This window comes from Neomonachus schauinslandi, chromosome 10, assembly GCF_002201575.2.
Source record: "Neomonachus schauinslandi chromosome 10, ASM220157v2, whole genome shotgun sequence".
Lineage (NCBI taxonomy): Eukaryota > Metazoa > Chordata > Mammalia > Carnivora > Phocidae > Neomonachus > Neomonachus schauinslandi.
In genome coordinates, this window is record NC_058412.1 from 92,086,585 (window position 1) to 92,108,744 (window position 22,160).

General features: G+C 36.6%; 1 protein-coding gene across 4 annotated transcripts in view; it reads right to left on the minus strand.

The window, feature by feature from the left end:
* The window catches only part of XRN2 (5'-3' exoribonuclease 2), an 83,450-nt gene that overhangs the window by 12,823 nt on the left and 48,467 nt on the right, over positions 1-22,160 (minus strand). For all 4 annotated transcript variants that reach the window (XM_021700740.2, XM_021700739.2, XM_021700738.2 and 1 more), the window contains 7 exons: positions 20,875-20,958; positions 19,468-19,565; positions 18,557-18,636; positions 17,274-17,330; positions 8,923-8,991; positions 8,693-8,824; positions 7,569-7,696 (listed from right to left, as the gene is read on the minus strand). In XM_021700740.2, coding sequence (XP_021556415.1) covers positions 7,569-7,696; positions 8,693-8,824; positions 8,923-8,991; positions 17,274-17,330; positions 18,557-18,636; positions 19,468-19,565; positions 20,875-20,958 — 648 coding nt within the window. The remainder of the gene's footprint in view (positions 1-7,568; positions 7,697-8,692; positions 8,825-8,922; positions 8,992-17,273; positions 17,331-18,556; positions 18,637-19,467; positions 19,566-20,874; positions 20,959-22,160) is intronic.

The following is a 22,160-nucleotide window of genomic DNA, read 5'->3' on the forward strand; positions in this document are numbered from 1 at the left end:
CTTTAAAAACTTATCCCTTTTCTAAAAGCTCTAAGGCCATATAAACCAAGGCTTCACGAATAGCTCCTCAAGTGACAATTTACCTAATCAGCGTGGCAATCACAGGAAAGATTCCATGTTTACTGATTGCACTAATCAAAAATCACTTTCCAAATGAGGCTAATTGACAAGTTTACCAACTGAAATGAAGAGAAGTGACATACTGGGTTCTCTGGGTTGCAGGAGTGAAATGCTTTATTCACACATGGAGTACTCAAGGCTGCACTTGACTCCAGCAAGTTATCAGTACCCAAACAATTACTCATCAGCCAAAAACTGACATATCAAAGACAAATCAAAAACCAACAGTGAAAAACACCTACAGCAGACAGAGAGTTTGACCAAATGGCCTATCTTGAGTGTTACTTTGTACCACATGAAAAAAATAGCTATGATACTACAAATATTTTAAAAAATTAAATGGCTCAGATCTCAAGTTTACTATAACTATTTCTGACCAAATTTCAAAGATTCTATAAAAAAGAAAGCTGATCTTTTAACATTTATTTAATGCCTTCATAGCACTTACTGTGAGCTAGGCACCATTTCCAGCGCTTAATAACTTTAACTCCTTTATTATGGATATTTTGTGAGAGGGGTATTCCCAGTACCATTTTAGAAATGAGGAAACAGGAGTACTGATAAAAACCCAGGGTCACAGGGCTACTAAGTGGCAGAGTAAAAGCCAGGGGCTATGTTCTCTTAACCACTCTACACTAGGATACACTATGCTACTCCAAGGTTCACATGAACTTGTGCTGTTGGTAGAGGTGACTTGTCCAGGTTACTTACAGAAGATTGGAGGAGAACCACTGCCTTAACCAGGAGGCTCACAAGCTTAGGGTTTCAAGAAGGCAGGATTAGGGATTTAAAAACTACTTTCAACATTTCAAAAGTTTAGAATTAACATTATCCCATACATCTAATTAAGACAGGAAGGAAAAATAAATGTATTTAACACATGTACTCTGGTTACCATCTTGACAAACACAGATTCATGGGGAGAAAATAAGAAAAAATTTTTGGTTAAAACATCTGAAATCACTGCTTTTTTTTTCCTTCTTTTTTTTAAGTAATCTGTATACCCAGGCGCTTCAACCTGCACAAAATTCAGACTCAGCATATTCTTCCATATTCCTTCACCCACCTGGGTTTCCAAATTCTCATTAGTCACCCAGATGTCCACAGTACACACGAGCCTCATCTTCTCTCCCTCATGTAACATATTCAATTATCCAGTTCTTCAGTTCCTCCTCTCCTATCTTCTCCACTTTGAATCCACTTTGCCACAGATCAGTTCAGACCTTCATTTTCCCTCCCTAACTAGAACCACCACTAAGTCTTTTCCAAAACCAACAGAGTTGTGGTTCTAGAAAGGAGATGTAACTGTGCACTCTTCTACTCAGAAAGAGTTTTCTTAAAGAGCTCTTATAAATAAAAAGACTTGCACATAAATTAATAAATTAGCAAGGAGCAAGAACAGGCAATTTATTAAGGAAAAACTGGTTAGTAAAAAGTACGATTGAAGCAGCAGTTTTAAAAAGTATACTTTAAAACAAAGATATAGAGCGCCTGGGTGGCTCAGATAGTTAAGCATCTGCCTTCGGCTCAGGTCATGATCCCAGAGTCCTGGGATCGAGTCCCGCATCGGGCTCCCTGCTCAGCGGGGAGCCTGTTTCTCCCTCTGCCTCTCTCTCTGTCTCTTATGAATAAATAAATAAAATCTTTAAAAATAAATAAATAAATAAAACAAAAATATATTATTCCTTATCAAATTAGCAAGAACTTTCAAAAAAATGATAATACCTGGTATTAGTGGGAGTGGAGATATTAGAAATTCTCATCTGTTGCTATAGGAAGTGTAAATCGGTATACTCTTATCTGGAGGTTAATGTGGTGATATTCACCAGAAGTCTAGAAATTCAGCATACCTTTTGATATAGCAATACAATTTGCAGAAATTTAGCTTCAGTTAAATTAAGAAAGAAATCTATTTTAAAAGATTATTAGGAAAAGCATACATGCTTAAAAATTAAGCAATCTATTTCTACATAATCCATGTGTATATTAGAAAACAAAATGGAATTCAAAAAATATTATGAACTGAAAATAAGATGACTATGACATAAAACTAAAATGATCAGAGGGAAACTGATAGAGCACTCAAGTGCATATATTAGGTAACACTGAAAACAAATGACCTAAGTCTCTACCTCAAAAAATTAGAAAAAGGATAGCAATTTAATCCCAAAGAAATTAGAAGGGAATAATGAAGACAAAAGCAGAAATCAAAAAACAGAAAACATATGATGACCAAAAAAAAAAAAAAAAAAAAAAAAATCAAAAAAGCTGTTAGTTCAGTGAAAAAGGAAAGAAAACACCTAAAGTAATAAAATTAAGAGATGCCTGGCTGGCTCAGTCAATAGAGCTTAGGATTCTTTTTTTTTAAAGATTTTATTTATTAGAGAGAGAGAGAGCGTGAGAGACAGAAAGAGATCACGAGCAGCTGGGAGGGGTAGAGGGAGAAGCAGACTCCCCACCGAGCAGGGAGCCCAATGCAGAACTCGATCCAGGACCCTGGGATCATGACCTGAGCTGAAGATAGACGCTTAACTGACTGAGCCACCCAGGTGCCCAGAGCTTACAATTCTTGATCTTGGGGTCATGAGTTTGAGCCCCATAAGTTGGGGGTAGAGATTACTTTAAAAAAATAAATAAGAATTAAAAAATGATAATAAAACATAAAATTAAATGGGCCCTAGCAACAATAATCAAGAAGCAATACTATACATTACCAATACCATAAATTAGTTTTTAAAGTTTTACAGTCATTAAAAAGACATAAGAACATATCATGATATTAAGAGAATTCTGGCAATGAATGTGAAACTTCAGAATAAATGAACAAATTCCTACAAAAAAAAGGGAAATTAGCAAAACCAAGACAAGTAACAAAACATCAGAATAACCTACATCTACTTAATTTGAATCTATAATTAAAAACCTTCTCATGAAGAAACTGCTAGGCCCATATGGCTTTACAGCTTTACCACTGAATTCTACGGGATTAAGATATAACAATGATCTTATAGTAACCCCTAGGGAGAACAGAAATGTAGGAAACAATTTCTAACTTGTTTTATGAGGCCAGAATGTACAAAGAAATCAAAGTCATAAGCTAATCTCTCACAGTACGCAGATGAAAAATACCCTACAACATACTGACACACAGAAGGTAGTGGCATATAAAAAGGAATGCTATTATCACACTGAATTAGGCTTATTCCAATAATGCCAGGTTGGTTTAATCACATAACAGAAGGAAAGAAAAACAAAATACTATTACCATCTCAACAGACAGAGGAAAAGCATTTGATAAAATTTAATACCCACTAGAAACAAGAAACAGAAGGAAACTTCCTCAGTATTTCTTATCTAAAAGAAAAAAAAAAACTACAGCAAACATCTTATTTAATGGGTGAAATATTACAAGTTTTCTCCTTAAGACTAGGAATGAAACAAAGATGTCCACCATCACCCCTTCTAACCAATCACATTAGAGGTCCTAGTCAGGGCAATAAAGCAAAAAGACCAAAGGGCATTAGAGTTAGAAAGTCAATAAACAAAACTGTCATCACTTGAAGATGACATGACTGTGTAGGCAAAGAATTCAGAACAAATGAATTTAGTAAGGTCGTTAGCTACAAAGTCAATATGCAAAAATCTATTTCTACATACAAGCAAGCAACTGGAAAATGACATTTAAAATATTACTAAAAACATCAACACAGGGGTGCCTGGGTGGCTCAGGTGGTTAAGCAACTGCCTTCGGCTCAAGTCATAATCCTGGAGTCCTGGGATCAAGTCCTGCATCGGGCTTCCTGCTCAGCAGGGAGTCTGCTTCTCCCTCTGACCCTCCCCCCTTTTGTGCTCTCTCTCTCATTCTCTCTCTCTCAAATAAAATCTTTAAAAAATCAACACACATCAAATATCGATGAATATTTTAGTCCTCAATTTTTTGTTGTGAGGATTTCAAGCCTTATAGAAAAGCTACAAGAAGAGCACAAAGAATTCCCACATCTTTACCCACAGTCCCCAAATGTCGGCATAAACCTCACATGGCACCAATTAAAGTGAAAATGCAAGCTATCAAGTGGAAAAAGGAAAGGAAAAAGGTACTTCCAATAAAAAAAAAATCTCATAACCAGAATTCTTTTATAGAACCCCTAAGAAAGCAACAAGAACAGAGACAACTCGGTAGGAAAAAAGACACAAGGCTCAAACAGGCACATCACAAAAAAATAAAGCTCAACTAGAGCATCAAGAAAATGCTAATTAAATGTCAGCGGGAGACCACTACCCATCCAGTAGAATGGCTATAAGTGTAAAGACTGACAATACCAAGTGTTGGTGAGGATGTGGAGCAACTGGACCTTCCCTGCACTGCTAAAGGAATGTAAATTGGTATAAACTGAATATAACTTGGGAAATGTGTCTGGCATTTCTATTCACAAAAGCTGAACATGAACATGACCCTAGCCTTGCAATTCTACTACTGCTTTATTGCAGGACAGTGGGATTATGAGTGTTTATGTTTTATTATCTGCCATGTTTTATTTAATTAACATGTATTATGGTTAAAATCCATTTAAAATGTCACTAAAAATATGGAGGAAAAAAATCAGCCTTCCCACCCTCATAATTGGTTCCCATTTATGCTCCCATAATTTTGTACCAGTTATTCTAAGCTTAATACCACCTGACTTTTTGCCATTTATTTCAAACTTTTTTTTTTCTCAACCCAGAGTATCCCAAATTCCCCTCCGTAGGCTCAATTTGGACAGCACATTCTTGCTGATTTGTCCCCATAAACTTTTTCATTCCTACCATTCCCATTCCCTTTGAAAGTCCCAGCACTAATGCTCAGGTGGCGCAATGTTTACAAGTCACCATGCAGGGAAGGACACTTATTTCTTGCTATAAGTCAATCCCTACTTTACAAAATGTATCCCCTATTTTTTAATGACGTAATTAAAATAGAGACTCTGACTGGAACAGATTCTAATTAAAGTCACTCGTAAGACCTGTAACAACAGCAAATGAGTTACTCAAGGTAATAAAAAGGGAGAGGTGACCCCACTACTTGAAATAAAATGCACAGATGCTGATTAAGAGTTGACTGTTTATAAAGAAGACAAACTAAGAACTATAAAATTATAGGCCGTGAAAGACATGAAATTCTTTACCTCTGGTGTGACCTTGATAAATAAAAGACCTTCCTGACTTCCTTTTTACTCTTACTGTTGGAGATGGATCCTGAGGATGGAAGGGGACCTGAGAATGAAGCACTTGGATTCACATGAACGCCACAATGAGTGAGTGATTTTCGTGAAGGCAGTCCATGGTTTTTATAGATTCTCATATGGGTCTATGATTCCCTAGAAAATTTAGGGAATATTTCCCAAAGAGTGGTATGCATACCACAGGTGGTACATAAGATCAGTTTCTGGGGACTATGGACAAGCCTTTTATCTTCATGGTTATGTATTTATTTTTATGTATACTTGAAAAAATACAACAAGCACATCAAACTCATACTGTCATATACTTTTGATATAATCTTATATTTAAAATAAATCAATTTAAGTGGCGGAAAAGAGGTTTTTAAAAGGTTTTAAGTAGCTGTCTGGGTGAAAATCTGGACAGCTGATGGTGGCAGCAGGCCCAGTGACTGGGCCTTAGGAAACATGAAATGGAAAGAAGCTATGTAATGTAGAACACATGCTTTCACCTTCCTGCTAAAACCTCTTTCCAAATTTCTCCAAGTTACTCAATGCAACAACCTCAGAAATGCCTCATAACCATCATCTTGAGAAATACCAGCTAACTTAAGGCACAGAGATTATACTTGGTTCTAGCATTCTGCATCTCAATTTTTTTTCTTCCTATTTGGAAGCTATGATACCATTATGGATAGAAGTACATGGTGAAGAGCCATAAAAAAGGAACTGATAAGGAATGTGTCAATAAACAGCTGGCTTTATCAATAAGCTGGATATGCTTTCACCATTTACTAGTAAAATGTCAGGGCACAGGTAGCTCTTTCAAAGTCGTTAAGACTTTGTTGTATGTGGCATGGCTTGATATTATATATATGGAAATACTCAAAAATGTTATTTGCTTAATCTTGGGGGGAAAGCAGCTAAGTAAACTACTGCACCAAGCAGATCCCCACAAGGCCCATTAAACTCTGTGCCTTTTCTATGTTTCACTAAATAGAATAAATACCACTGAACTCCATAGTTCTCATGGAGTCTTAATAATATTCCATTCAATGTCATAAAGCCAAAGAGAGAAAGACAGAAACTGAGACAGACAGACAGAATACAGTGAAAAGAGAGGGCTCTGAAAGAGAATGAGACTTGCAGAACACATTTCTTCCTGGGTATTGTACCAAGAAAATCTGGTGGGCTTCAGGTTGTTAAAAAAAAAAAGGGGGGGGGGGTTGTAACTTATTAGCATGAAAACAGTGGTAGGCACATAGGGTAAATACTTCCCAACAATCTTCACATTTATCTGGTATTTTTTTTTTTTGACAACTACAACTTTGGTTTAAAAAGCTTTCTCAGAAAAGCCCCCTCTGTTTTTGTTAATTTAATTTGCATGAAATATTTCCAACAATCAGAAAGACACTTAATAAAGTAACACTTAGATTTAACAAATGTTTAGCATCTTGCCACAGTCACGTGTTGTGTCTCCCCCACCCGCCATGCTGTCCTGGTTTGGTTGGGTAGCAACCAGATAACCAGGAATGGAGAAGCAAAGGCTTTATGAAGAAGATGGTTTTGAAAACCCGGCGCATGACTTGAACACAGCCACAGAACTCAAAAAATAACAAAATGGGGACACAATTTAAAATGAATACAATATCTATGAAAAGTCTAACATTTAACTCTTCTCCTTTTCCATTGTAATCCAAATGCCATGTAATTATTTTCAATGGGTAACATTTTGAACCACTTCTATCCACAAAACAGGTTACAAGGGGTCAGGGAAAGGCCAAGATTTTCACAGAACCACAGAATTAAAGGAGCATTCCTCCCTAAAGCAATGCCTGGCTTTATCTTAAGTAGTCCTGAGCTACAATGTGCATCATGAAAGGGATACTGTTGTCTTTCAACTGATTAAGAGGTTGCAATTCTGCATCTACTGCACCTCATTTAACTGCCCCAATACTTGTATTAATAAACAGCAATTCACTCTACACACCTCCTTCTGCATATGTTCACTGTAGCAGATTTATAGATGAAAATAAGAAATCCAATTCATATTATTCAATTAACTATATACAGCGAAGATAACAGTATCTGAAAGACTTTACATTCTCTTATAATTCTTCTAAATTATATGTTTTTAAGTCCACTATCTCTGCCCTGCTAAAATATATCTTTTTAGCAATGAGATTAGAAACCAACTTTTGTTGTAATATTTAACTTAGCATGTCAAATAATCAATTTGTAAAAACTTACTTGACATAAGTTTTGGAATCTGGGCTTGTCCTCTCAACAGTGGCCTGTATAAGTTCCCCTGGTAAGTTGCAGGTGGTGGTGCAGCATTGCCGTAAATGCCAGCCCCTGAGCCTCTTGGCATAACATGGCTATAAAAAGACCCCACCAACCAGAAAAAAATTTATAGACAGACCCATCACATCACAGCTGATATAAATTAAATAAAGGCTAGTAGTTGTCTCTTTACTACTACATCTGATTAGGATAATACAAACTTAAAAGATTTATGATTAACAAAGTTCAAAACAGTACCAATGGTAAGGGTGATAGCGTATATTCATTGCCACACCAAGATTCTTAATTGATAATTACTTAAGTAGTAATTAATTACTTCATGTAAAGAGTCTACTTTTCTTTTTTGTATCATATTTCAGTTTTGCCCTCAAACAACTCATGTTGTTGCTATCACTATACTTCTGCTCTATACCTTGCTGTTTTCAATTCTATCAAACACTTCCCTATATTTTTCATAGTCTTCATAATTATAGTATGTATACCTATAGAGTACTTTACCAGGTGACATCTCTTATTTTATTAAACCAAACCATTCCTCTCATTTAGTACTACTATTATTGGTAACAATGCACTATAGATTTAGGCATATAACTTTATGCTCCTCTAAAATTATTTTCTCAAGATAAATTCGAAGAAGTAGGAATATGGATCAAAGTTAAGAGTTATCTTCATGTACTGATCATATATTGTATTTTGTACTTGCTATGTACTATGTATCATATATTGTAAGGTACTGATTAACACTTTAAACAGATTCTGCCATACATTAATTCAGCTAAAACTTTCTGGAAGGTAAAGAGAATGTTTTATTCCTTTGAAAGATCTATCAGAAAGATAGGAGAACCTTTTAAGAGAAAATAACAGAATTCTCAAACAACACATAAAGTATAACACAAAGAAACAGAAGTGAATTTTAAAAATGAAGAGCGTAACAGTATCAGTCATTAAAATATTTGCCAAATAGTTTCATTTAATGGTCTCTTAAATATTTGTAGCATAAATACTGACTGAATCCTTGTGATTGATTCAGAAAAAGCAAAACACACAAAGTATAGCAACCTAGCACTTACCCCAAAGTCCTGAATGCAGCCTGATCCAGGTGGACAGGCCGCCGGTCCCGATTAAAGCCAAGCTGGGGCTTCCACTGCCGTCCATTGCTGGACTTTTCCCAGTCACTAGGTTTCAGTACTGGTGCTGGTTTTCTGACCATTTGAAAATACAATTATTTAGTACTGGGATAAACATTGTTCATACAAAATAAAACTAGATAGTTCATATTTTATAGCCACATTATTGTTACCTTGCTCCTGGAAGCATTACAGCTTTAAAGATGTAGTCTTCAGCAAACTGTGGGTCTTTAAAATTAATACTAGAAGAGAGCAACATACAATTTAATGACTTTATTATGTTACCTTGGCTCAACTATTAGGTAAACTGAGGTACATTTCATGTTTAAAAAGAATAACTAAAAGTCTTCTCCAAAAATTTCACCAAATAGCTAAATACCTTTTTCACCAAACTGCTGCTAATTCCTAGTACACAGCCTTGATGTAATTTTCTCTGTGGGAAAAGCTATGCTCTAAATAACTGTAGGTGATCAGAGAGAAAAAACAGACACTGCTTCAAATGTCAAGAAATTCCAACAGGATACTGGAGACAGGTGGAAGAGGTTTACAACAACAAAAAATAATAATAATAAAAAAAACCACCTTTCATTTTGTTTCGTATGGGGCAAAGACTTACCCTCCAGCATCTTAGGGAAAATTAGTTCTTGTTTCAAGAAAGAAAAGATGCAAACACTACTAGAAACACTTGCAAAATCAGAAAGTGAACACAAATAATCTATGGGGAAAAAAAATTAAATTTCCCAGCTGGAGCCCTATATCATGCTCTCTTAATGTTTCTCCTGTATCAGGAACAGTCACAATTTGAAAACTACACAGAAGGCTTATTTTATTTTATAAGTCTGTACACTCAGACTGTTGAGTATAAGCTGGATCAAGCTTCCTTTCTGGTGGGATTTGTGTGTCCACTTAAGTTTTCCTTTTGATATAGCAATACCTCTTTCTAGGACTCTGGATCTGTACCAAGTTTATACCTAAGGATGCTCACGACATTTGTATTCATGCTGAAAAACTAAAACCTAAGTGTATGACTAATAGTGAATTGGTTAAAGAAACTATGGTTCTCCCTAAAAATGGAATCCTCAATTGACATTTCAAAAAATATAGTAATAGAATACCAACTGACATGGGGAAAATACATATAAAACAGACCAGACATATATTCGTCAAAAAGTTATCAGTGATATTCTCTGTATAACTGTCTCCTTTCCTTCTTTGTGCTTTTTAAATATTTTCTAAAATTCCTCCATGATTACAATTGAAAACTGTTTTATTTAAGGTTTTATTGAAGTGGTTGACATTTTAGACAGCTAACTTTTTTGTCTTCAAATACTGCCACTTTAAATTATTAGGGCCTATTTTCATTGCACTGGGATTTAACTGTATATTTTAAGTACACAAAAATAACTTCATTTATAATAAAAATGATCTCAAGAGCAGCTGAACAATGCTTCATTTATTGAATCCATTCCTCTTACAACTCACTCTTCACTGGCAACCGTCTTTATCTCAAATGTTCTCTACCGGGCAAAGTCGCTTAGGGCAGTGTCACAGGTTTAAAAGGGTGACAGAAAAAATGGTAGTTAAGTATAGGGGTTCATTAGGGCCTTCCAGATACAAAGAGAGAAAATCAGTAATAAAGCAAGACGTGCAACTAGAATGTCTCAAAACAGTTATCTTTGTGTTAGCAGGGCTTTTCAGCAGTTTACCGAACAAACTTTAAGAGTTCCCACGGCATAAACAGTCTCAGGGTGGGCATGGGGGTACAAATACTGGCCAGGTATTAAGCTTGCCTCCCCTTCTGATAAAGGAAATGGGAAATATTTAATAACATTTTCATAAGAAAGAGGAAAAGACAATAATAGACACAGAAAAAGATGCTGAGTCAAAGCATGTGTGTGTACATACCTTCCACACATGTCTTTGTGAACGTGGGATAAAAGCATGTGTGTATGGGGGAGAGGGAAGAGGATTCCTTCACCTGGGACCAAGGAAACCATCATCCATCCAAGAGGCCATGATATAAAGTGGGACAGGACTGGTTACAGAATGGGAGAGGAAATAAATGTAACCAAGACATGGAAAGGGGTTCTAGAACCAAAGAATAGCTCAGTTTAATTGGAGTAGCCTTCTCAATGGGGATCTGGGAGAGAAGTAAGCCTTATACAAATGATCTGAGTGATTACATCCTCAATTCTCCTAAGAAAGACACATAACTAGTCCTATTCTAAAGGAGCAGGACACAAACCGACTGGTTACATGCAATGAATGCTTGAAGTTCTCAGGCCTTTTTAAAAAATTTGTATTTATTTAAAGATTTTATTTATTTGAGAGGGAGAGAGAGCACAAGAGGAGGAAGGGTCAGAGGGAGAAGCAGACTCCTTGTGGAGCAGGGAGCCCGATGCAGGAACCGATCCTGGGATTCCAGGATCCCGACCTGAGCCGAAGGCAGACACACTCAAATCGACTGAGCCACCCAGGCACCCAGGCCTTTTTTTTTTTTTTTTTTAATTAATTTAAGTGGAGCTGGGCGTGGAGTTTGGATATGGAGCCCAACATAGGAGTTGAACTTACGACCCTGAAATCAAGATCTGAGCCGAGATCAAGAGTTGGTTGCTCAACCAAGCTACCCAGGCACCCCAAGTTCTCAAGCCTTAACTCCCAAGTGGGACCTCAGTTGAGAAGAGCTAGATTAGACCGAGCAAGTTTATGAACAGAAGTGAGCAGGAACACAGGCTGATCAAACTGGGTTAATGTCATTGAGGGCCTGTTCTGACCACAACATGAAATCACTTCAGGTAGTCAGTCAGTGAGGGAGTAAATACGATCAAGAATGCAATTCAAAAAGAACCTCCTGGCAGCAGTGTGTAAGAGAGCAGAGGGAGAGACCCAAAAGAAGATCATCGACACAGTCTAGGTAAGGGCCTTCAATATGCGCTGGAGGTGGGAATGCTGGGCAGGCGAAAGAAATGGCAGGGCTGGAACTGGAATGAAGATCACATTCCAATAGGGCTTGAGATGAAAATCTGCAAGTCATGTACAGAAAGATGGAAACTAAATGAAGGAAACAGCCAAGGTAATTAGTTCCCAGGCAGAAGAGATAACCCCAGGTTCACAGGGATAATCTCTCCAGAAGGACAATGGTTACAAGAGACATAATAAGACAGCTGAAACCAGTGTTTGAGAAAACCCATTTATTTATGAAATATGTGCAGTTTACTGTCAATTGTTCCTCAATAAAACTGCTTTAAAAATTCCATCATTCATGCTCATGTTCTGGAAGGGAAAAAATTTCCAAGATAATAGGAAAAAAATCTCCAACATCTCTCCTACTTACCCTCAGAACTAAACTCAACAGAGTGATCTATATACTTCTTAGGGAACAAACCATTAGGAGACAAAAAAGGAGCATCTAAAAATAAGCTTGGAGGTCCCTACTGAAGGGACAAGCGATACTATTTTTGATCTCAAAGATTAAAGCATTCTTTTCCCTTGGATCTTTGAGAACAATTTGAAGACTTATTCTCTCCTAAAATGAGTTAAGCTTTCACTGGTTGAGAGTTTTTTTTAGTAATTTGTTCCCAAAAATATATACTAAGAACTACTATATTTTTAGAAAATAAAGAACAAAAGAAAAGCACAACTCAACTATACTTTTCCAACGTGAAACACCAGCCACAACTTAAACAAACCTCTCCAAAAACTGAAATACATAAACCAGGCAGGAACCCATTAGTCCCAAAGGGAAACTTTAATCCAAGCTTTCAAAGTTCCTTCATTTTTTTCAGGTTTATGTAATTAAAATTCTTATAAACAGAGAAACTAAAGTAACAGAAATAATGTTATTATAATAAAACTAGAAATAATAAAGAAGAAAAACGGATTACTCTTTGGCAAATTTCTACCACCAGAAACAAAAGAGCTTACTGTGGAGCACGTCAGGGGAGGGAAAGCAGTAACACTGAGATAAGACAGAAGCACCTTCAGGGACGCCTGGGTGGCTCAGTTGTTAAGCGTATGCCTTTGGCTCAGGTCATGACCCCAGAGTCCTGGGATGGAGCCCCGCATCGGGCTCCCTGCTCAGTGGGAAGCCTGCTTCTCCCTCTCCCACTCCCCCTGCCTGTATTCCCTCTCTCACTCTCTCTCTGTCAAATAAATTTAAAAAATCTTAAAAAAAAAAAAAAAAAAAGACAGAAGCACCTTCAGGGAGGAAATGAGTTAACACAACAGCTTATAGATTCAACAGGTGGCCCCTGTGAGGTAAGAGAACTATGCTTAGATGTATACTGCTTCATCTAACTCTGTAAACACAAGCATTTTCCACCACTTCTTCCAGGTGGCACAGGGCTGACTTACCCAGCCTGGGCTTCTATCTACCAGACCAGCCCACCCAGGAGTAGCATAATGGACCTGTCCCTTGGTAGGGAACTTCCCTATTATTTTAATCACCTAATTGTCATCACAAACACACTAAGGACAAAATATAAAAACTATAAACCTAAGCATGGTTGAAAATAAAACTGAGCAGTGCTTTTATTTGTATTACAAGTAGCACTTTGGACACCATTAGTAAGAAGAAAATACTATAGCAAAGTCTCAACAGAAAAGGAATGGAATGTACAACATCCCTTTCCAACTCAATTCACTGTAAGAATTATCCTTAGAAATGCTATTTTAAGTACTATTACTGTTTGAGTGCTAACACACTTCACAAAGCAGAAAACTCCAAATATCAAGTTACATATTTTTACTCTACCTTTCCCTGATATATTCCTTAATTAATGCTAAATCAGCATACCAATGCAAACTGTTCTTGTAAGAAAAACGTCCTGATTCATATACTTGACATTTTAAAGCACTTAAAGAGTTTATAGGACTTAAGATGTCTTTTCAGACATTCTATCAGAAGTTAACCCAGCGGTGGAAATTAAACCCTCCCAAGAGCTTTCACCATCAAGTCTGTGACTGACTGTATGTATTCCTCTTCTTCTAGGCTTCTGATTTCAAGTTATCTGCTTGCCAACCACGAGTCTTACAGATACTACGGTAACGGTTACGTTTAAAAAAGCTCCTTGAAGAGAAAAAACATTCTACCCCTTGCCTGATTCACAGAAAAACTGAGAAACACTCCTCTGAAGGAATAAGGGCTCCTGGAAGATGCTGGCAAACATGGGCTTTGACACTATGAACACTATGAACACCTGGGCTTTTACACAGGTTTAGAACTATGCCAGGTGTTATGAGGAAAAACAAACATACAAAACACCCCCAAAAACTTAAAATGCTACTGATAAAAATAACATATAAGATTATATAAATTCCAGACTACATTTCAGAAGAGAAGAAAAGCTATGAAAGACAGGCTACAAAGGAACGAACATTCCAAACAATGGAAGGAAGGCACAGAGGTCAATGGGATACTGATGAGAAGAGCCTGGGTTGAAGGAGGAGGCAGGTGTCCTTGAGGAACTGTGGGGATTCAGGCACAGAGCTATGGCTCTGCCAAACCATGACAGGCCTTGAAAAAGCAAAGAAGTGTAATTCCACTGACACTACAGAGCAAAGATTTCTGAGGAGCGGTAGTGTTTAACAAAGATAAGCCTCACCGTGTATGCCAGTAGATTCAGTGGGAAGGTGGAATCAAATAAATTAGCTGGGAGATCATTACAGTAATTCAGGAGAAGAAACTACAAAATGAAGGGAAAAAAAAAAATCACTACAAAATACACACTCACTGGGAAGAGCCAGATATAAAAAACTGGGAAAAAGAAAATCCAGAACTAGTGGTGTATATATAGGGATTAAGGTAGAACGAGAAGCCAAAGCATACAGTGTAAGAGAACAGAATTTAAGTCTGGGCAACAGGATGGTGAGGGACAGAAACGGGAGATCAACAAGAACTGGTGAGAAGCACTGGACAAAGATCTGGAACACTGAGTCTGAGGTAAAACAAAGGTGTATGGTGCGTGTGTGTGTGTGTCTACTCCTCCAGATGAATAGAAAATTGTGCCGCTGCAGTGGGAAGATAACTTCTCTTTAATTTTAAAATCATATGAGGTTTTATATATTTAAAGTTGTTTTTTTTTTTTAAGATTTTATTTATTTATTTGAGGGCAGGGAAGAGCACAAGCAGGGGGAGGAGCAGAGGGAGAGAGAGGAGACTCCCTGCTGAGCAGGGAGCCTACCTGGAATCATGACCTGAGCCAAAGGCAGACACTTACCCGACTGAGCCACCCAGGCACCCCTACATTTAAAGTTAACAAAGAATTAGTCTAAAGATATTACATCCAAGCAAATTACAATGGTGAAGAGTGGGATGAGGAAAAATACAGGAGATAGCTCTGTTCTATTCAAAGTTAAGCTACTAATATGTTGACTGATTTATGGAATCAGAATTGGGAGAAATAAAAGATCTCCTAGGTCACAGCTGCCTGTATTTTTCCTTCTAGAAACTTAAACACTTCAATAACCTCTATCATATGCCTTTTTAACACTACAGGTAAGACCTATGTGATGGGAAAAACCCACCTAAACTCAACTTGAAGAAACAACTTCTCAAATACGGGATGGAATACTGGATGCATCCAGAGAAGGGAAAAAAACGACAGGAATCAAAATAGAAATGACCAGCAACTGGCACCAGAGCCTGCACTCTCAGATTTTCATTTATAAAGCAAACACAACATTGGGATGAAAAACAAGCCCCCAAACAAACAAACACACAAAAACGGCAATCAACTGGATCAAACTCATTACCCCTCAGAGGAAACACTGAAAATTAGCTCATAAGGTAAAAGTTAACGTGGTCTTTCACAAATCTCTAGGAAATTAAATCAATTTTATTATGAAGTTATTTTCAACGTATACCTGAATATGCACCTAGATCTGGGATGTGTCTTATAAGTTTAATAATCTTATGAACACAATGGATACCATATAATATCAAAAGCCTCTTCAGGCTCAGAACCAACCAGCCAACAATACCACCACCATACAAACAGAAGCTAAAGGACTTGTCAATTTTGTAATTTTTCCCTTGGACAAGTCTTTCTATCCTAATTAGAAAGTTAAGTAGAATTAACTACTTCTTAGAGGGCTGGGCAGAAAGGCCCCTGAAAATAGGCAGAAAAACTGAGGAGCACAAGCAAGCATGTGACAATCCAAAGACAGAACTGGTGGGATTAACTGGCCTGAAGCACCGCTGCAAGGCAGAGACTCCATCGGTTAATACACTGTCCACACTGGATGTGCCTGAACCAGACTGTTCGTGATGGGTGCAAGAGCTTGGCTCATAATTCTAAACCCCACCCTTAACAGAAGAGCTCAAAGACAAAGAGCCAGAACAAATTACATGTAAAGATAAATTAAAAATGTGTGTAAAGATAAATAAAAGCAACTAATCCAGAAAGATTTTCCAAATTCATGACAGTTTTCTTTAAATAAAAGCCCTTCTAAAGTGACAGTTGCTATCTAAATCCATTAAGGATAGGAAAATGAACATGCTTACACTTTACAATGATAAATCTAAATAAAATCTAAAATACTTCCCAAGAGTAAGAGAAATAGTAAGAATGACTGGGAAAAAAGGATTCAGTAACAGCCTTCCCAAGCAGGCTTTTACAAAATCCTTGAATTACTAGGATGTGTTTGCCTTAGTGTTGCCTACAGACTGAAGAAAAAGGTAACACAAATCCTGCCATCAAGATTAATAATTACATATAAGAATTAACAAATGAGTAGCGTGTTGGTTTTTATTCTAAACAGTCACATTATATTTTATACATATGGAATGTTGTCATCATGCAAGAAATGAAATACAGGGGGGTGGGAGGGATGGGGTTGCTGGGTGTTGGACACTGGGGAGGGCGTGTGTTGTGGTGAATGCTGTGTATTTTGTAAGACTGATGAATCACAGACCTGTACCCCTGAAACAATTAATATGTTATATGTTAATAAAAAAAAAATACTAAAAAAAAAAAAAAATGAAATGAAATACAAGTACATTTTCCAGGTAGCAGAAATTAGCCCTTGATATAATTTTAGTTTATAATAATTGTTGGTAAACATTTCCACAAATTCATTCTACTCAACCAAAATAAAATATGTAATAGTTTTGTTTTTCAACTCTGTAGGGCCACACCTGTAAATATAATGAAAATAATCTGTTATAACACAGAGAAGCTGTGTGGGCCTCTGGGGTGAAGAGGTCTGTTTGCTCCTACATAGTAAACTACTCCTAGAAACTCCTACTTTCTACCTCCCACTTTCCTAATCCGGGAAGAATTAGAGGTTGTCAGGGGAAACCAGAAAGCAGAGAAGCAAGCTTGTTAAATCAGTAATCTTAACAATATACATAATTTAAAGTCAAGAGGCCGTGTTCTGAGGTCTGCAACACAGGGACTCTCCAATCTCAAAGCACTGGTGGAATAATAGCTGCCATTTCCTTGTGATTCAAAGGTCTTCTTAAACTTATTTGCAAGTTCAGAGCTGTGTTTTGGTCAAATGACATGAATTTTGGAAGACTTACCTGATTGCAGTGTTCTGTGTCAGATCCCGTAACATGGGGACAGGAGAACACACTATTCTAAAGAGAAAGAAGAGAGTAAATTGTAACCTTTTGGATAAGTGGAATTAAGATGTTGCTTTAGGAAAGAGAAATCATTAAAATATACCAACAAAAATGACATAACCAATTATATCTTTAAAAAAGGACCCTGTCTTCCTTGTTTGTAATCTCCTTAACAGAAAACTATTATGGGCAAATGGCTCATATCAGAATTTATAAAGGATACAAACAAACCAAAAAGGGGCACAGGGGGGTAACATATAACTGAACAGAAGAATAAAAAGAGACTTGATAAATGAGGAAAACCAAATGGTAAATGGTTAATAAATATACCATATGGCATTCCATTTCATTAGTAATCAGAGAAATGGAACTGTAAGCCACAGGGTGCCAATAAGCATCCACTAAATTGACAAAAATTAAGGTCATGACAATCAATTCCAAGGGTTTGCAAGAATGTAGAGCAACAAGATCTCTCACAAACTGCCACTGAGATTACAAAATAGTGTAATCACTTTGGAAAACCACCCAATATTATCTACAAAAGAGGAAGATACAATTGACTGCAATTCCCAAACTCTGATCTCAGAACCACTTTAAAACATTCCTAAAAATCAAGGACCTCAAAGAGCTTCTGGTTATGTTGGTTATGCCTATCAATATCTACTAATAAAAATTAAAACTAAGAAATTTCTAAAATACTTATTTAAAGGTAATAGTAATAAACCTATTACATGTTAACATAAATAACATTTTTTATGAAAAACTATTTTACAAAGCAAAAAAAAGAGAAGTGTCATTGTCTTACATTTTTGAAAATTTCTTTAATATCTGGCTTAATATCTATCTTAATAGCTGGATTCTCTTATCTGCTTCTGATTCAATCTCTTGAGATAGCTATCACACTACATTCAGCTTCTGGAAAACTCCACTGTACACTCAAGAGAGAAAGAGAATGAGAAAAACAAATAATATCATAGCAACTTAGTATTATTATGAAAACAGCTTTGACCTCATGGATCTCCTGTAAGGGCTTTAGGGACCCCGAGGGCTCCCTGAACACAGTGACACAGCTACTAGGCTGAAGAGGTGGGCTCTGACCCCAAGTCTTTTTTATAGTCTAGCAGGTTTTCTGTTGTTTTGTTTTCTCACTATTACCAGAAAATAAAATATTTAGGCAACAAGGAAAAAATGCTAGTTAAACTTCCTCCCAGTCACCCCAATGTGCACAAATGAATGCTTACTGATCTGGAAGAACAGCTTCTTCATCCAAAGAAAACTTTCCTTGAATCCCATGACATAGTTCAGGTGGTACATCCACTGGCTGTGGAAAAATGCATTCCTGATCGTAAACCCAAAAGAATGGAAAGCAGGGACTCACACATATACATGTACACCAGTGTTCATAGTAGCATTATTCTTAAAAGCCAGGAGGAGGACACAACCCAAGTTCCATCAACAGATGAATGGATAAAGAAAATGTCGTATATACACACTATGGCCATAAAAGGAAGGAAGCCCTGATACATGCTACAACATGGATGAACCTTGAAAACATTATGCTAAGTAAAATAAGTCAGACAAAAGAGGACAAATATTATAGGATTCCATTTATTCCATTTACAAAGAAGAGGTAAATTCAGAGACAGAAAGTAGAAGACAGGTTACCAGAAGTAAGGGGAGAGGAGAATGGAGATGTATTGTTTAAGGGATAACCAGTTTCTGTTTGGGAAGATAAGTAAGTTCTGCAAGCAGATAATGGTGATGGCTACACAACACTGTACATAGATTTAATGCCAAAAATTATACACTTTTTAAATGGTTTTTAAAGATTAAAATGGTACACTTGTTCTTTTTTTTTTAAAGATTTTATCTATTTATTTTTGAGAGAGAGAGAGCACGTGCACACATGAGCTGGGGTAAGGGGCAGAGGGAGAAGCAGACTCCCCACTGAGCAGGGAGCAGGACACGGGACTCAATCCCAGAACCCCGGGATCATGACCTGAGATGAAGGCAGATGTTTAACTGACTGAGCCACCCAGGTGCCCCACTTGTTTCTATTTTATCAACATTTAACAAATGTTTTTCTGATGAATTAACCAAATAATTATACTGTCTAAAAGCATTTTATGATGGAAAAAGAGACCATACATACCTCTGTGGAACCTGTCTGGTAGAGTTCTAAAATGAAGTCATGGAGTGGGTGATGTTTCCCCACAAATAAGACGTCAACTCCAAGACTGTTTCTTTTAGCTGGGGGGAAAATAAGGAAAGAATAAAGATCAAACAATTATATCTGCAAGAGCAACTTTTATGGGAATAAAATAAAAACATCTAAAATTTAAAAACTTAAGTATAAGGTCTACAAAAAATAACGTAAAAGTGACAGACCTAAACCTGTGAGGTCTCTGTAGAAGAAAAACAAGTTTGACAATAAGGTTTCAAAGATCAAAGACTATCAGAAAAAATTATCACTAAAACAGTATCTGAATATAATATTATAAGATAAGGGACAAAGTAATTTATACAGAACTCAATTTCTTACTGTAAGAAATATATAACCATTTCCTGAGCAAACCCAAACAAATTATACCATCTCATAACAAAAACTATTCTAAGGATGGCTGACAGAGAAATTATTTCTATAGGTTTATTATAGTGGTGTTAAATAAATTTTCCAATTGAGTCTAGCTTTACAATTTCCCAATACTTTTAACTGTCAGTATTTTAAATGTCATTCTTTGTACAAAATAACATTTCAGGTTAGCAATCTAAGAGTAAATGCCTTTGTTTCAACATAACTTTTTAAACAAAGTTACTGTTATTTAGAGGGGATGAAGAGAAGAAGGGAGAAGGAGGCAATTAATACACTCCCAGCACAGTAAAATATTTCTGTGTGTGCATGTCATATAAGAATCAAAAAGCCAAGGGGCAGGTACTTGGGTGGCTCAGTCAGTTAAGCGGCTGACTGCATTTCGGCTCAGGTCATGATCTCAGGGTCCTGGAATTGAGCCCCATGTTGGGCTCCGCACTCAAGGCAGAGCCTGCTTGAGGATTTTCTCTCTCCCTCTCTCTCCTCACCTCCCCCCGCTCATGCATGCTTACGCTCTTTAAAATAAATAAATCTTAAAAAAAAAAAAAAAAGATCAGAAAGTCAATGGATACTCTCGAAATGTTGCTTTTTTTTTTTTTAAAAGTAGATTCCACACCCAGCATGGAGCCCAATGTGGGATCTGAACTCACAACGCTGAGACCAAAACCTGAGCTGAGATCAAGAGTCAGACGCTTAACTGAGCCACCCAGACACCCCTTAAAGTGCTGCTTTTTAATAAATCTAACAAACACTTGAAGTTAAAAAAAAAATTGTACTTACTATTCAATCTGGATAATACATTTTAAGAAGCAAAGTTGACTTTTCTTATGAAAGAAGTAAAATCCTATGGTTTATGCCCCCTTTATGTGAAATGTGACAAATGGAAAAAAGAGTCTAATTTCATAGGGAAATGTAAAGTCTGTATGATACAGACTCAATGTTGAAACCAAGTGGAAGTACAGTTCTTACTCTCTTCTGGAGTGAGGTCTGGGTATACCTCTTCTAGAGCAGCTCGCAGCCTTCGCTCATCCACAAAAGGCAACAGAGCAACACCTAGGGAAAAAAACGCACACCAACCACCCAGCTATTAGGATCAACCAAATTCCACTTATTACTCGTCCAAATAAACATTTCTAATAGAATATCCTTGCTGATGTAAACACTTTGGAACTGAACTCTATTCAAATCTCAAATGCAAATACTTTCCGTGTGTTCAGAGAAGAAAAAAGTTTCATATATTTCCATCCTTAAGATGGCTCATATGAAAACCCATGTTTGCAGAATCTTAACTCCGTGATGACAAAATTTTTAAATTAAATGAACAAGTGGCCACCTGGACACCAGTCTCTGTTCTTGTGCCTTACTTACGCGGATGCCCTTGGGCAAGCCAGTTAATCTGCCAAGAGTTTGAGCTTGTCCTTTCATCTTTCTAGGACTTGGTTTTCAACTAAAATATTCAGAAGGCCCATTCAATGTGAATAAATACATGGAAGGTCTTCCAGCTCTAAAAGTGCATAGTATTCTTTTTTTACATTTTAAAATCTAATACCTAATTTAGATACAAAAAGTTTTTAAGGACTGGCTTAAGTAATTTTGGGTGCTGGGTAGGAATGCAACTGTTCATATTCAGGCTGAAAACAGTCCTATGGAATGTGCTGGAATTAAAGTAATTGCTTTATTTCAGCCTATATTCATAACTTTCAAAGCAACATACCAGTAATACAATTATCTATTTCTAGAAAAACACATGAAGTTATTGAACCGTTTGTATATGTTGTGCTGTATACAGTTTAGTCTTTTAACAAAATACAAAATGTAAAATAAATAGCAAAGAGAAATGCTAAATAGAGCTAAATAATTCTGAAACTACTGCCAGTCAAAACTGCCATACTTGTGATTGTTCCTTTTAAAATGATGAGAAATGAAAGGTTCCCAAAGTTGTCATTAATTATTTAGCTACCATATTTTCAAAGTTTAGAAACAGATTCAATTTCATTACCTAGAAGGGTAATATGCATTTTTAAAAGTTAAAAAGAAACTAAGTTCTAGTGTGAATTTTGAAGGGCCTAAAAAATTATTTCAAGAATATCAACATCTATCACCTGAGTTAGGCTATTTCATCTACTGGTATACATTTACATGGAAAAAACGTAGGGAGTTGTTCAAGTTTTGTTTAGTCATACACTTAAGATCTAAAATTAACAGAAAGACTTTCCTACAATATCAACTCCAAAAGCCAGCTCCAACTGTTAAGC